The 16,509-nt window shown below is 38.5% G+C and overlaps 1 protein-coding gene across 4 annotated transcripts in view; it reads left to right on the plus strand.

Annotated features, from left to right (window-relative positions):
• Positions 1-8,596, plus strand: part of LOC139772344 (kinesin-like protein KIF13A) — a 34,485-nt gene extending 25,889 nt beyond the window's left edge. For all 4 annotated transcript variants that reach the window (XM_071705980.1, XM_071705982.1, XM_071705981.1 and 1 more), the window contains 4 exons: positions 89-272; positions 407-607; positions 726-896; positions 982-8,596. In XM_071705980.1, coding sequence (XP_071562081.1) covers positions 89-272; positions 407-607; positions 726-896; positions 982-1,070 — 645 coding nt within the window. In that variant the 3' untranslated portion in view covers positions 1,071-8,596. The remainder of the gene's footprint in view (positions 1-88; positions 273-406; positions 608-725; positions 897-981) is intronic.
• The last annotated feature ends 7,913 nt before the right edge of the window (positions 8,597-16,509 follow it).

Genomic DNA, 16,509 nt, shown 5'->3' on the forward strand with positions numbered 1-16,509 from the left:
AAGAAAGAGAGGAAAAGAGGGACAAAAATAATTTCCTCTAGCTAGACTATGCAAGTAGTCGATAAATGATTCGTGTTTACTTAATCAGGTCGTGCGAAGAAGAAAGACTTCTAACAGTACAGGAAGGCCTACCAGCTCGCAGCATAGAGCTTCGTTTCCTATGGTCCGTCCACAACTTTCTGAGAGTAAGGCTGCGGTACATTTGGAGCAAACGCTACAATCTAACATGCAGTATGAAAATGGCGACAATAGCTCTTCAGAAAGAATCGATGGTACTGCTAACGCAAGCAATTAATCTTGAAAATTCTTCATATATTTTTCAACGACGCGTTTATTTTTTGAGAGATTATATACCTTGTGATGCTTCATGTATGTGCAGCTCTTTAAAAAAATTTCTTTTTTGCAGCGGATGACGTTAGCGATAAAAGTTCAGCGTTTGGTTCAAGGCACGATTTAACTCGAGTGGAAACTCCCCTACCAGACTGGATCGTTGTTGGTGAATCTGTTTTGGTTCGTCCTTATAGTTATTCCGGAGTTATAGCATACGTCGGTCCCACAGAGTTTGCATCGGGAACCTGGATAGGAGTTGAACTTGATGCTCCGACTGGTACGAAAAATTTTCTCCCCCTCCCCTCCCCTCCCCACCCCCCCTCTCTCTCTCTCTCTGAAACTTTATCTAGACTTTCCAAGTAGATTTTAAACCTGTCCATACTTTATTGTTGTAGGCAAAAACGATGGTGCTGTCAATGGCCATAGATATTTTACATGTCGATCGAAATGTGGTATATTCGTTAAAATGGATAAGCTAATTCAAGACAGACGAGGAAGGGCACTTAGAAGCTATACAAAGCAAGAATCTACACCATCCACATCAATGCGCAGGAGTATTAGTAAAGGTAGTTTCGCACCGGTTATCTTATTGCGTCGATTGGAATACGTCGCTGTTGAAATTACGTTTATTGGAACAATATTGCTTTTCAGGCGAAGGATTACATTCCTTGCACCGAAGTCGCAGTCGAGGGGAAGGCCTCTCTACTACAGGTACACGTTCTTTTCCACGCGGCAAGTAAACGGATCACACACTGCTTCACCATTACTTCGTGTTAATAAAAGCCACGACATAAATATCCCAAGTGCTACATGCCTATACGATACATGTAGCAGCAATGTTTCAGTCCTTTAGACATTAGGGCAGCTATTGATTATTGAAATTACTATAAAGTAATATTTGAAATATTAAATCATTAATGTGTACTACGCACGAAGCATAGGGTATTTTCGACTTGTCATGTCCTATGAACAACGTTATCCACTTCGTTACTTGGCTAGGGAGGGGGGGGGATAGCATAATTGACCCGTGCATAATACATGTCGCCATGTATCGAAAGTCAGTTGCGATACTTATTGACTTACGAGCATTCCACAAGTTTACTTTAACGACCACGTATTACGAACCATTTGTGTTTTATGCCAAAGCAAAGAAATATACTTTGCGATTTAATTGTACATTTTAAACCAATCAAAAGTTGGCAGGACATCTTTCCTTTTCTCGATATGTCAATCTGAATATATACACGGTAACTGCAATTTGATGTACATATTCCACGTAATGATATTTTGTATTTATGAAATCGGTCCGTGTCAATACAATAGACGCGATAATATACCGAATTTAATCTTGGCGTTTTTACAAATCATTGGACGATACACTTTCCAAAATTACCACATGGTAATTTATAGGCCGGAAAAGTGCCCAATGAAAGGACAAATGTCGAAAAACATTTTGCATACATATATTTTACCGCGTTATGCAGATTATTTAAAAAGATTTTATATGTATACAATTGTTTCATATATTGTATTTTTTTAGCGCGATTCGTTAAGTTCCTTTTTATTGTAATATACATCTCTTGTCACCGTTATCCCATCACGTGAACATGACATGCCTTAATTTATATAGGTACTGCATTCTAACTGCGTATTGTATTTTTTTGGAGATTGCAAACTGATTCTTAAATACCGTTGTTAATTGTTTTAAGAGACAAATTGCAAGTCCAAAGATACAATGTCTAATAGAGTTGCAATATTAAGTTCGTAGACTTAAGTAGTAGAAACTAAATAAACGAGCTTGTTCCATCGTATCAGTTGCGTAACTAACGTTATATTCATCCAGCTTTTTGATAGATACTTGGATTACCCACGTTATGTCACTTTATTCACGCACAGCATGGATGTCGAAGCGGACGATTGATATACATTTCGTATCCTGTAACGTGATTTGCTCGTTAACGGATATTTTTTTCACTTGTGGAGTATTAAACTTGGCTTTATGTCAAAAGCCATTACGTACGTAATCACATCTTGCGTGAAATCAAACGGCGAAAACTACTATATTTTTCTTTTACTTCACGAAATATAGATTGTGTCGTAAAGGAATATGAAAAAAGACAAAACGTAAGCAATTAACATTTAAGATAACTCGTACATTCGCCCAAATTGTGAAAACAGCTCCTGTCCAATTAGAACAATACTTATATTACCAATAATGAGTATATTACTGTATGTGTAATATTTATGGAATATAATAATATTAATAATAATAATAGTAACAATAATAATAATAATAATAATAATAATTAATAATAATAATAATAATAATAATCGCTGCGGCGCAATGTTTCCTTATCGTGGCAGACAATCTTCCCCGGTTTTATGTACGTAAATAACAATTACCTCTGCGAGAAGGAAACCTTGCAACCAGCGGTATCTGTCCATTTTTAGTAATCGAGATTGTTGAGGAAGAAACACAAATTATATGAGTCCACGTGTCACAGTGATACTACATGTCTGCCCGGCATAACATTAATAAATTCTGCAATTATTAATTATTATGCATCTTCGGTTCTTGGTACAATCTTGGCAATCGACACTTGCATTCCTTTCGACGCATTGGAACTCGTATGTCATCCGTAAAGCAAGATTTACTCTCTTGCTCTTCTTACTTTACGGACACGCACAGTATCAGACACATAGGGAAAATGACTCAACATTCAAAAAAAGAAAAAAAATCACGATTCCACTGTGTACTTTGATACGTTATCGATCAATTCTTGAATAGTGTTTTTCCGAATCCCTTAATTGTAAGGCGATTATATCCAGAGTATAATGTCATTCTTTCCTACAACACAAACACGCAGAGAGATACGGAGAGAGAAAATATAAATTAAATAGAAACAGAAGGAAATGTAATGGGGGGGGGGGGGGGGGAGTGAGAGAGCACCACGATAATCTCGGAACAAAGATTTCTTAATCGCAGTCTAATGAGTGGTCGATGTTTAAATATTGTTTCCTTACGTTGTCGGGAAAAACAATGTTCGAGAAGCTGCAGCGGAGCATTTAACATTGAGAGAGCTTACGCAGCCTATTCCATCCCGCAATAAGACAATGTCCATTTTTACCGTTACAATTGTCTAAAGATAATCGTTCATGCTATACTTTTGTACCCTAAGTGATTCTAGAATATATTTTCGACCAATCGGTTTTACGAATGTCTCTAGAAGACTTCCGAGTTTAACATTATCCGCGATCGCTGCGAATGACATGATCGCTCGCGCTCACGGTCCAAGTTCCAAAGGGTCGCGGACGGGAGGTCCATGATTTAAATCGAGTCTCCTAACTATGGCTGTGAAATCAATCTATATTTTGCTGTTCACGTTGCTCCCTCGTTTTTATCCTCGTGTCGAAGTATCCACGAGCATCGAATATTATACGTGACTCCATTAAAATACCGAGTCGAGTATCAAATGCGAAATTGCGAAACCAAGACGTTTTTCGAACGGCTGCCGGTACGATCACGATAACTCAATTTGGCTCCTTGAAACGTTAGTGGTTTTCGGAGGCATTTTCCGACCAATAGATACTAAAGTAACTAACAATTACAAACGAAAAGAAAGGAAAAAGAAAATTCCAGTCCGTAAACAAAAATCGAACGCGTGGGCAAAAATACACCCTTTATATTATGGTTCGGAACTTGAATCATCGTCAGAATTGTCGTCACTGCCAAAATCAAATTCTTCAAAAAGTATCCTTCAACTTTCCACGCGAACGTTCAATTTTCTTTTACTTGAAAGTAGACACTCCGCCTGCGGCGAAGCCTCTTCCCCGCATTAAAAAAACTCATCTAACTCCAAGACTATTTCTAAAAACTTGAAATTAAAATTTAGTCGAAATAGGGACAAATATTGATCATAGAATTTTTTTTTACTATTTTTTCCGTGTTCCTCGCCAAAAATGCCTCTGAAAACCACTTACATTTCAAAGGGCCAAAGTTATCGTGATTATCGCCAGCTGCCGATTAATTATGTAAATTAATTACGTATCTGTTCATCGACGACGCAGTCGCGCCTTTAACGACGGGTACAGCTCGAGAGCAGTTTCTTTTCGATCGCGCTTTTCCGTGACACATGAGCATAAAGTATTGTATAAAAGCATCGCGCGCATCGAACAAATTCAAGGATCGCATCGACAAGACGATCGAGGAGGACCATTTTTATAACAAAAGGAATAATATCAACGACGTCGAGACGTGTGTGTGTTTGTGTGCACAATTTATGCAGTAATGTAATTTCGTTTTTTAGTTCGAAAAAAAAAGACAAAGAAAAAGCTTTTCTCGACATTAGTCTCATAATATTTTTTTTCGGCCAATAACGTTAATTTTTATCGGATATCTTAACGTGTTCGCGCTTATATAAGTGCGATACGGCTACGCTTTCTCATAATATTCTACGCAACACTTGGTTAATTCTATCCTTGTCGCGAAAGCGATTCATTTCTCGTAAGTGTCTTTTGTCGACCGCATTTGTCAGCGGCCACGTTTCATTGTCGTCAATTACACGAAAAAGTGCGAGAGTACGTATAATATTGAATTCGGAACTCTTCTAAACCATCGTCGCGTCGCGGTGAGATCGTTCGAACGGTCACGCTAATGTAAAACCTATACGTGTATATGTACAACGTAAGCCTCGAGATTGGTGGTTATATTTTAATGTAATGTATTTAAAAAAAAAAACAAACAAAGAAAGAAAAAGAAAAAAGTGAGGGAAATAACAGACAAAAAGTATGCATGCGAAGAAAAAGTGACAAAACCCTCGTATTCGTCCTCGTACGTTTATCGACACAGTACTAACAATAAGTAAGAACACAATATAATGTAAGAAAAAAAAATAGCAAAGCGAGCACGTGCTTTTTTTTGTCTCGCCTCCTCATTTATTCTAGCCACGTTAAGTAGATAGTGTATTTATCACGACGACACTATTATACACAGCTGGTTAGGTTCTCGGGAGCTTTCACGCGTCTTGATGTGATTAAATATAGGAATGTCAACCCGCGTGACGTCAATGACGGCTGTCATTCTCATCCGTTGAAAATCTAAGCCGTTCACTCGCTAGAAACAACACATTCGTATTGTATCCGTTTGATCCACCCCGACTCTATACGCTAATTACTTTGTAAGCCTTCGTGGCTCCGAGCTCTATTATATACTCCTTCGACAAGTTTTAACGACAAGTCATTCTTCGAGTCATTCGTCGGGTCGACGAGATCGACTCGTCGCGACGCGGCGTCGAGTCGATCAGATTTCCACGACGGATATATACGCCTAGACGTTTTTTTTTTCTCTTTTTTTTCCTCGCCCCGAGTCGATGCACGTGATACATTGACGAAAATATTTCGTAATACATATTGTTCTAAATTTCGAAAAGCTTGACGTTGACATTAGTTCTGATCCATCGAAACGAGGAATCAGCCTTGTATGGTGTCGCGCGAATCAAACGGATACTTGGACACTTTAAACCTGCGAATCCTCTCGAATCGATCCTGTTTTCGTCTACTTCGCCAAATGTTTGCGCAACTGGCAGAAGAGGTCGAAAATTCGGTTCGGCATAAGAGCGATGCGTAAAATCAAAGTGCGAAATTGCGATTATCCGGCGAAAGATGCGACGTGGTTAGTTTCAGTTGATCGGCGATTCAGTCGAGACGCTATATAACTGTAAAGCTTCTGCGGGAAATAACGAATGATACAGCACGGAAAAAAAGGATTTGCTACTATAGCAAATCTATTCGTTAAATATGGGATAACTAACATTTTTTGCAGCGAGAGCTATTAATTTTGCAATATAATAGCAAAACCTTTTGTTGCAATAGCAAAAAGTTTTGCTGAACCTTTTGCTACTTAGTAATAATTGCAAAAAGATTTTGCTACTATTGCTAAATTAAAGCTCTCGCAGCAAAAAATGTTAGTTATCCCTATAGTAGCAAATCCTTTTTTTCCCGTGAGTCGATACTAGATAATAAGGATTTCGGAAATTCTCTGTAGATCGATAGGATGCGCCATGTCGTTTGATCTGGTTGTAGATAACCGGAAATAGGAAAGCCTATTTTTGCATCGTGTGTTTAAAGAGAAAAAAAAAACAAACAAAAAGGTATCTAGCCGGTTTGTATTCACCGAATATATGCATTTGGATGGGGTGTTATATAAAGCCCCAAACTATACAAAACTAACTTGTAGGATGTTGACTGTCAATGATTCGTATACAGTGACTTATATAACTTATTAAAATTTAATCACGAATGTGTGCTTACGGACATGCTTATTACCTATTTCTTTTTAACAGGCTCTCCCGTAGCCTTCCGCGTAAATCATTTGTATCATTTTATTAATTTGACTGACTCTCGATTAATCGCTAGATAAGGATCTCTTACAACTTATATTGCATATAATGTACAAATTAGAACTGCTCTAAAACACCTTAAATAATTAATTAGTAATTGTGTTGTACAATACGAAAAGCGATATCGATTAGCTGGAATATCGAATATCGAATATCTGGAAGGTATTCACGCAATGTAACGCGATGGAATGATCGTCCTCGAGTACCACAAACGAGTATAAGTATAATCGTAAAGACCTACCTGTACTCTATACTGTACTATGTACTTGAGATAAATAGCGCAACAATATAATTTTCCGACGTCACACGCCATCGGTATAAAAGTATATCTCGCGAAAGGCGCGCACGCACGAATACGTACCTCTCCAAGTGAGAGGAATCCTTGTAAAATTAATTCACAATTAATTCTGATATGTTTATTAGACATATCTGAATGTACCTCGAATCAAATAATTCTTACGGGATTGTCAAATAAACGATTATTACATGTACGAACGTACAGCTGTGAGCGAAGCTGTGAGTGAATCGACCAGATGCGTGTACAAGTACAATACATAAAATGTGGGAAGGCGCTTGACATTTATTTTTATTTCGACATTGCGCATAGTAATTCGAGCTGTACGTGTCGAGCTGTATATTGTCGATTCAGCACGATCTAAATTTCAATATTTAGAATATAGATAGCGATTCGACTAGTAAGTACCTCGGTGTGCACTGGTGCTAGTATCTGTTCTGGCACAATATTTAGTGTTTACTTCTATGAATGTTTGCATGGAACATTCTGTAATCACGATCCATCCGATCTGGCATGTGCTACTCTGAAATTGATATCTTTTTAAATTGTATTTCCCTGGTATTTTCGTGATATTTTCTGGCAGAGCATGAGTCATGCGGCGCGCGCGTGTGCGTACGTGCGTGCGTGCGTGTGTGTGCGTGTGTGACTCAAATATAAATTATATTTTCACGAGATAGCAAAATTTATCTTGCGCAATGAAATCAATAAACATTTACATATGAATGTTTCATTCAAACGTCTGTCTGATTATGAGAATTATAAGATGGAATAAGATGGAATCTTTCATAGATTTTCTTTAATTCCTTCGTGCTCGGATCAAAGTGTACATCTAGTTCGTTTCGAGACGTTTTCTCATAAACCTTGCGATTCAGTTAGAGGAGCGCGTCCTGCTGTTTAACAGAATTTAACAGTAGGTATCAAAGATATCATTCGCGCGATATTCATACGTGTCAGATACTAGAGGCATAGATATACATGCACATCCAGTCACACACGTACGCGCTAGAGGCATGCCTGCTTTAGCGGCACTCGAGAAAAAAAAGGCAAAAGTAAAATAAAGAAAATATAACTAGCGAGTATATTCCATGTAACTTTTCTTCTAATTCAAATGAAAGTTATTCACCTTTTTTTTTTGTAAAACTGCAGTAAGCATTGCTACTCGAGCGATTACCGTTGCCGCATCCTTTGCCCCGAAAGCAAGAATGCTTTTCGATCTCGTAGGCCAAGAGCTAATTATTATTAACGAATTAAGAATAGAACTGTGTCAAGTCAAATCAAGGGATGATTATTGTGTAATAGTATTATTTTATAAGCAGTCAATAATATTAATATCCATTGAAGTAAGCTAAACACCGTATCACCTCTTTTTCCGAAATCCTCCCGTTTGTGAAAAAGTCGTATATTTATTTCATAAGCTCGTCTCGTCTCGTGAGTATCTCTATACCTCTATTGTTAAATCCCGCGTAACACATACCGCGATACATGCATATAGAAGCTGATACAAGTATAAACAGTAAGGTGTGTACATTTTAATTTTTATGAATATAATAAAAATATAATTTAATGTTCTAAATGTGCGATCTTGCCTGGTCGATCGGACTTTGCTGCGAGTTCGTTGCGAGTCCGATAACGACTTGTCTCGCTCGTCGTTAAAACAAATCAATATTTGGTTCTAAGGCATATGTCCTACGTATATAAATATACATATATCAGGCTATACGATTATTCACTTATATATTATAATAAATTCCACAGTAGAGTTAGACGAGTTCTATTTTAATTTTTTTATTTACATTTTGTCATTTTTAAAAAAGAATACTTTAGTAATATAATATATATAACGACAAATACAGTTACGATATCCTGATATCACATCGAATTATTATCTATGAATGATTTAAAAGAGAAATTATCAATAATTTTTCTTTTAGAAAGTGTGATATTCGCAATAAGAAATAAGTTATATACATACATAATAACTAAGTTTGTTAAATATTAAGTTGTCGATTTAATATTAATTAATTGCACAATTAAATTTTAATTAAAAATGTATACGTTCTATGTTTAATACGATTAATTTTAGTAATCGTTTGATGCGTACAAATTTGTTCAATTAATTATTATCTATTATTATCATTTTCATCATCATCATCATCATTATTATTATATTGTTGTTTTTATTGTTTATTATTATTATTATTATTATTATTATTATTATTATTATTATTATTATTATTATTATTACATGTTCTGCATTTTACGCTTCGTTTTATGTACATTTCGATATGTGTGATAATAAATAACGTTCAGCGAAAACTATTCAACTTTCAAGCGTCATTCTTTCCTTGACTTTGCAGCATTAAATTGCATGAAAAAATATCAAACATATTGCACATAAGAGAGCAAAAGATAAACCAAGTTGTGAAAAAATCGCACACTAATAAATGTTAAATGACAGATCGGTATTCACATCAAGTAAGCACAAGTCACTGCAAGCACAAGTACAGATTTAGATATATGATCTCTTTGCGCGATACTATTGACCGTAACTCTAATTGCTCGTAAGTCGAAAATTATTAAAATCTCGCCGTTTTCACGGCAGAATTTTTGAATCTAATTAATTTGAAGAATACACAAAAATATCGTACGATAATGGAGTATTTGCATGATATATATATATATATATATATATATATATATATTTGCATGATAAACAAGATAAACAAGTGCTATGTGTGGATTAGCCACACAGGTTTTGATGTAGGGTGTAGTCATCTAATTTAAATATAATGGAATGACTCCCGCGGGAATGTCGGTGACTCTAGTCGGAGGATTTTTCAAGGTCTTTTTTGTCCTCGAAAACGCGCATAAGAGGAGGTAGTCCTTCTTTCGTAGTCCACCGCAAACAGAAACGCGCGCGAGCGAGTGCACTCGTGCGCTCTTTCCCATAGCCAAAGAGCGACTTATCGATAAGAGATGTCTGCAATTAATATATCTCTTCAGTAACCTTGACAGTTGTTATTTTCCTTGATGAGGAGCTGAGGAGCTGTTATAGCTACTAGACGTTTGTAATGACGATATTCATTTCGATTGTCGTTAGCGCATGGCGCATCGTGACATGACCCTATTCTGATAAGTAGGTAATATTCGCGTAATCTCCAATCGCGAGATGAATCATTCAAAGATTAGGCTTTCAAGAATTATACTTTTCCCCAGACGAAAATTTACATTAATCGGCAACACGCTTTCTTCCATCTCGGAAGCATAAATGCACAATTCCAAGTATAGTGAAGACTGACAATGGAGAATGGAATCGACGATTTCTGATTCACGAGTTGGCACTGTTGGCAGTTTGGTCGTACGGAGAGCGACGCGAACAAATTTCCATAAATAACAATTACGAGACACCCTGAATTAAACGTACTTAAGCGTCACTTTGATTCTCTCTCACGGATCAACGGATTAGCACTGCCGTGAGTGCTGTACTTACAAAGATGCGGTATGTGGTATTTTGAAAAGGCATATCGTGCATTCGTGTGCACGCGATCGCGCGTCCTTTCGACCGATATGATATTGTCACGAAAGCCGGAAAGCACGTGCACGTGCGGTTGCTTGTCTCTTAGACTTATACAATCGAGTGACGAAAGTCGAATTGACTTTGTCTACCTACAGTTAGGAAATTGAAATTATATATGCGGCTTGTGTGTGTGTGTGTGTGTGTTGTAAATCGTAAATCAGTGAGTGATGTCCCGCCGAACGCGACAGCTTGTATATCACTTGTAAATTGTGGCGAGTGTAATATTCATCCAATATTAATTCCTGATTTTTGTTTGTCAAATAGCAAGAACGAGTAAGAATAACCACATTAGAGTTCTAAAAAAGAATATGTTTGATCGAGATGTTATAATTAAGCTGATACTGTGTTTAAATAATTTAACTCTTTCACGAGGTCCAGGACGCGGCGAAGTTGGCTTATTTTACTTCTGGGAATCGTTTCAGGCATTGACATTCAGCAGCCGACGCGACGGAGCGGACTCCCGACTCGGATATAACGCACGTCTCTCTTTTGGTTTCACATCATGGCTATGTTCTCTCTCGAGTGTACGAGAGGCTTCAAGTTGCCCTTTTCTTCTCATTTCCCCGTCTTGTCCCTCCCTCCCTCCCTCCCTCTCTCTCCCTCCCCACTTTTTCTCGACGCGAGCAAGTCGCGAGCATATATTTCGCATCTCAAAGCTGCGCTGCGATGAAAGAGCGTATGCTTCGAAGACGAGATGGGATCAGTGAACCTATCCATGGTCAGCACCGACCGCCGTCTCCGTCTGCTCTTGTCTTGGCAGATGAAGTATACATAATATATGCGCTATAATGTATAAATACGTAGTGTCAGGTTTTTTTCTCGTGACGCCAGTAATGTGCGAGGGATCGTAAAGGTGGTGGACAAAAGAGTCCGCACGTTTTATTTCACGTCGATGCAGATACGCCGTCTCTCGAGACAATGTCTTTTGGATTTTGTCTGGAGATTACGCGTGCGGAACAACTAATTGTTTCTTTTCTTCATTCTCGTCAACAATCGCCAACAAAGTTAATACGTCGCGCAACCGCATCTATGCAGCGCATCGTGCAATGTGTAATCGGCAAAGAAGCGCCCGCGGCCCGACAATAAAGAATAAGGCCAGGTAACTTTGATAACAGTTTGTCGAAATAAAAGATAACAACTTTCTCAGGCTGTCTGCAGTATAAATATATTCGAATGCGTCTTCTGCGGTAGGTGCATAATATAGGAATGCGCGTGAACCGTTTCTTTATATATTAGTAAAGAAGGAACACGGTATTCGCCGTCACCAAGTCCTTATACCTTATACTCCCTCAGATGAAACGATGAATTCCACCAAGTTTTCAAATAAATAATTGCGCGATTGTCAATTTCAGCAAAAGTCATGTATTTCCGAGAGTACCTAGAACCTAGAACGCAAATAGTTGGTCGAAATGTTTACGCGAGACATAAACGACACGTAAGTTCGGGGAAGCGACTGATACAATGGGTGCATTCGGGGAGCACGCTATTAGCACAATTATCGTCCAAAACTGTTCGAGGAGACGCTTTGTGGCGCTGTGATATACGATGATGACGTCACTGTAAAGGTAGCGTGACGTCATCACTCGCGCTATTTTCGCTATTATTTTCGAGGTGAGGGACGAAATGCTATTGGCACTTAGGCTGCGTTCGGGAAGCGCGCTATCGCTATCGCGCTATTGGCTCCTCGAACGAAGTTCATAGCGTTTGCGTTTATAGCGTTAATAGCGTCTCCCCGAATGCACCCATAATAGAGCGTCTGGAACTTTGCACCGGACTACCACGCTGCCGGCTGCGCTTCCCTTCCGGCTCGATTTGTTCGACTTCTTTCTTATGCGAATTACCGACATATGTATATCGCCACACAATGCATTACATTGCATTGCATTGCCTTGCGCTGCCATTCTACTGGCGCCGCGCCGCATCACACGCCTCACGCCTCACGCTCACGCGCTAATACGCGCTCAGAGGCTCAGACTCATTGTCAGGTCAGACGTCAGACACCGCGGACCGCGGACTACGAAATAACCGGGTATATGTCGTTCTACCTACAAACAGTACAAACACAGGATGCGTTTCGCTTTTGCGAGAACCGTTTTAACAACCGGAAACGAAAATATTTGCGCGCGTTGAATTACAAAGTTGCTACAAAATAATAAAAACGTAAGAAAAGAAGTCGCGTCCTAATAAAAGCGTAAGAAAAGGACTTGAATTTTATGCAAAACAAACGGCATACAAATCCGTTATTAAATATAGCGTAGAATGCGCCGCCATGCGAACCGAGTGCTGACGGTTGCGACAATTTTCGTGAAACGAAAGCGTGCAATTGAAACCTAGCCACGATAATTGCGACAAAGTCGTATGAAGCCATCGCGAAATCGACCGCGCCACATTTTTCTCGATATATAATAGCTGCTTTACGTTCAATGCCTCTGTCAACATCGATCTAGTGGAAGAAACGACACATTTCGGCGGCTTTATTTAATTTGAAAGCCCACAGGAATCTATCGTCTTGTCGCCCTTCGACAAGATGTAATTATTAACGTTTGAATTATTAGCGTGTCTTTCTTCGATTTCTAAGCGGAATCATCTTGTCATATCTTATATGGAATTCACGGCAGATCGTTACTTTGAATATATTTATTGTTAGCGATAAACTAGTGATTTCCTAGCTCCAGGTATACAAATGCATTTTGGCTTCCGTCATCCGACTGTGGTATATAAATCTGCGAGGCGCGAGTAACTGCATGCAGGCACGTGCTTTCGCAATAATATATGTATATAAAAATGCGATTAGCCACAGACTTTTTCGAAATACTACTTGGAAATCGCATCTTTCCAAGTAGCGTGTACTCGCACTGATCCGGACAAGACAATCAAAGGGACGCTTATGTTTGTTCAGTTCAGAGATTCAAGTTTCGTAATCACTCGTAGAAATTTGTTCATTCCTCAATGCTCTCCGTGCGGTGACAGTTTGTGACTCAGAAATCTGTTGCTTTCGTTCTCAGTTTTACAATTCCTTGGAATTGTATATTCCGCGAAGATTAAAAGCGTGTTACCAATTAAAACAATTAAGTTTTCATCTTGAGAAAAGTTCACGTTCGATTCGCAAAGTCTCGAATGATTCACTTCACGATCGAAGATTACGCGGATACGATACGAAGTCGCGCGAACATTTAAACACCGTCAACAGTGGAATTAAAGAATCATCTGTCTCGTCTCTGATAGGAAGATGGTGCAAAAACAATTTCCAACGAGATGCGTCGTAGATTTATCTGGCATCGGTGCGCGCGGTGACCTTTCGGACGGTCCATCGTGTCGCATGTGAATCAAACGGGAAAGGGAAATACGATGCACGTGCATAATTACATACGCGAACGATATTCGCATAGGAATGATTTATTATAGCAGCGGTTAGGTTCTCGAGGGCGAGCCTGCATGTTAACGATGTACGATGTACATAACAAGGACAATCTCGCGAGCACCATATCTCTCGCGAGAAGATGAAACGTATACGTGAATAATACGTGCGACAACGAGAAATTCTGGGAAAGGTGGACTTTGGTCTCCCTTTCAAACAAAAAATTCCCGTGTTCGCATAGGTACAGGAAGATGTCTTACTCTAATTTGCATAACTGGCTATAAGAGCGTAGAGACAGAGACAGAGACAGAGACGTGATTTTCATCAAGTTTTTCAACTTTCTGTCTCTTTTGTTGGTTTTATATGTTCATAGGTCACAGGATTAAAGGATTCTTAGGAAAAGCAAGGAAAAGATTTTCTTTGTAGATCTTTTCCAGAAAGATACCGGGAACGATTCGCTGGACAATTCCCTGACTCATCGGTGTCACGTTGAAAACACCCTTCGATATTTATCGCGCAACAAGTGTCGGTATTTCCGTATGTTGACGAAACGAGGGTTAAAAATCTTCTACAGTTATTGCTCGCGTTTTACGCAGGAAACAGAACCCATCCATAGACAGCACAATGTGTACTGTCTGGGAAATTTCCTTACATAGATAACAGAATTGTTAGAAGAGGGTATCATTTGTTACTCGTTGCCGCTATTCTCTCATGCAGTTCGCAAATTTTGTATCCAACGAAAATTTGAATGCGAATCCAAGGAAATGATTCATCCCCCGGTTATCCCCAGTCGTGGAATTTTTCATCACGAGCACATCTGGTTAAATACTTAAAGTTTAATTGATAGTATAAATCTTTATAAGAGAGCGTCTCTTTGGCTGATTTTACGATGGACGTTACTTCCGAGTGTGTCCGTTTCTCTACGAAGAATCGCGCGACGATGAATCACTCACATAAACGCACAGAGAATGAGTAGCTTTCAGTAGTAGTATACCGTGGTTAGTTTCCGCAGCCTGCGGCTTTCATATACATAATCCGTCCAACACATACTCTTTCTGTTCTTTGGAGCAAAAAAAAAAAACTTTATCACGTACGTCTTACCATGGATTGTCTCTACACATTTCGTCAAAAAATTAACTTGAAAATAGTAACCTTTTGATTTTGCGCTCTCTCTCTCTCTCTCTCTCTCTCTCTCTCTCTCTCTCTCTCTCTCTCTCTCTCTCTCTCTCTCTCTCTCTCTCTCTCTCTCTCTCTCTCTCTCTCTCCATTAATATTACGTCATAATAAACGTTGCAAACATATTAAAATAAAATGTCATGAATAATCAATGATTCGATTATGAAATGTGATAAAACCAATACGCGAAACCAATCAAGGATACAAACAATCTCCATAAATGATTCTCTAGGAAATAGGAAAAAAAGGCCCGATGGGAAATAATAGGAGTTATTATTAATAGGACGAGACAAAACGTAGATATCTACAATTCATTTCTTAATTACACTCGATGCAAACATTCCGCTAATTTTTATGATTAGAAATGGGATGAGTCGCGAATACGAGCGAATCGACGTGACGATGGCCTTGACCAGGTAAATCCAAGTCGGGAAGAACGACCGAAGGGATCGGAGAATGACCGGCTGAATAAACGATCGACAAACGATTAGGATTATAGCGCAACGTTTGCAGCTTGACCAAAAAGGAGAGAGAAATAAATGAGATTTAGTGCGAGCAGAGTATAATTTTTAGGTGCGGCATGGATGCGATCGTCTCAAGCTGATGTCTTCGTCGACCTATCCTTATTCTCCTTCTCTGTTGAAAAGCAGGCATCACTGCCCTACTTCAGGGGACTAACTTCACGGACAAGAATGCTTTTTATTTTTTGTATGTATATATATATATATATATATATGCATACAACACACACAATCCCCTTATAATGGGGATTACAATAAAAATGAAAAACATTTTAACTCGCAATCAGTAATATATGAGAATAGAGATATGACTTTTTCAAACTTGCAATTGCTACACACACCTGCGCGCACACCAATAAAGTTTTGCACCTAACATACAATCTATACTAAGTATTAAAAAAAAGTAATATTTCACGTTGTAATGTTCATAAATAAAACAAGTTTCTCAATAACTATACGCCTGTAAAATGATATGCATGTACGTAACGACATAATAACGTACTTTCTGAAAAAATAAACGGATTTCAGAATCGAGCTATTCTTTATAGACGATTGAGAAGTTCTACTACAGTATAACCATACACAGTAAAAAATTTTGTGTCAATGGAAGTCCATTCTCAATTTTGTGTTAAAATAACTCATTCATCGTGTTATTTTTGACATTTAGAAATGTTATAAATGTCGATATAACATTTCTAAATGTCAAAAATAACACGATGAATGAGTTATTTTAACACAAAATTGAGAGTGGACTTCCATTGACACAAAATTTTTTACTGTGTAACCATACCCAGCAGCGACAGTGAGCGTCGGCACCTTTGATGTAGTAGGTCCCGGTCACATGACTCGCCGCC

The sequence above is a fragment of the Temnothorax nylanderi genome, unplaced genomic scaffold (genome assembly GCF_030848795.1).
Source record: "Temnothorax nylanderi isolate EJ_2023f unplaced genomic scaffold, tnyl_v1.0 TNYL_tig0048_pilon, whole genome shotgun sequence".
Taxonomy (NCBI): Eukaryota; Metazoa; Arthropoda; class Insecta; order Hymenoptera; family Formicidae; genus Temnothorax; species Temnothorax nylanderi.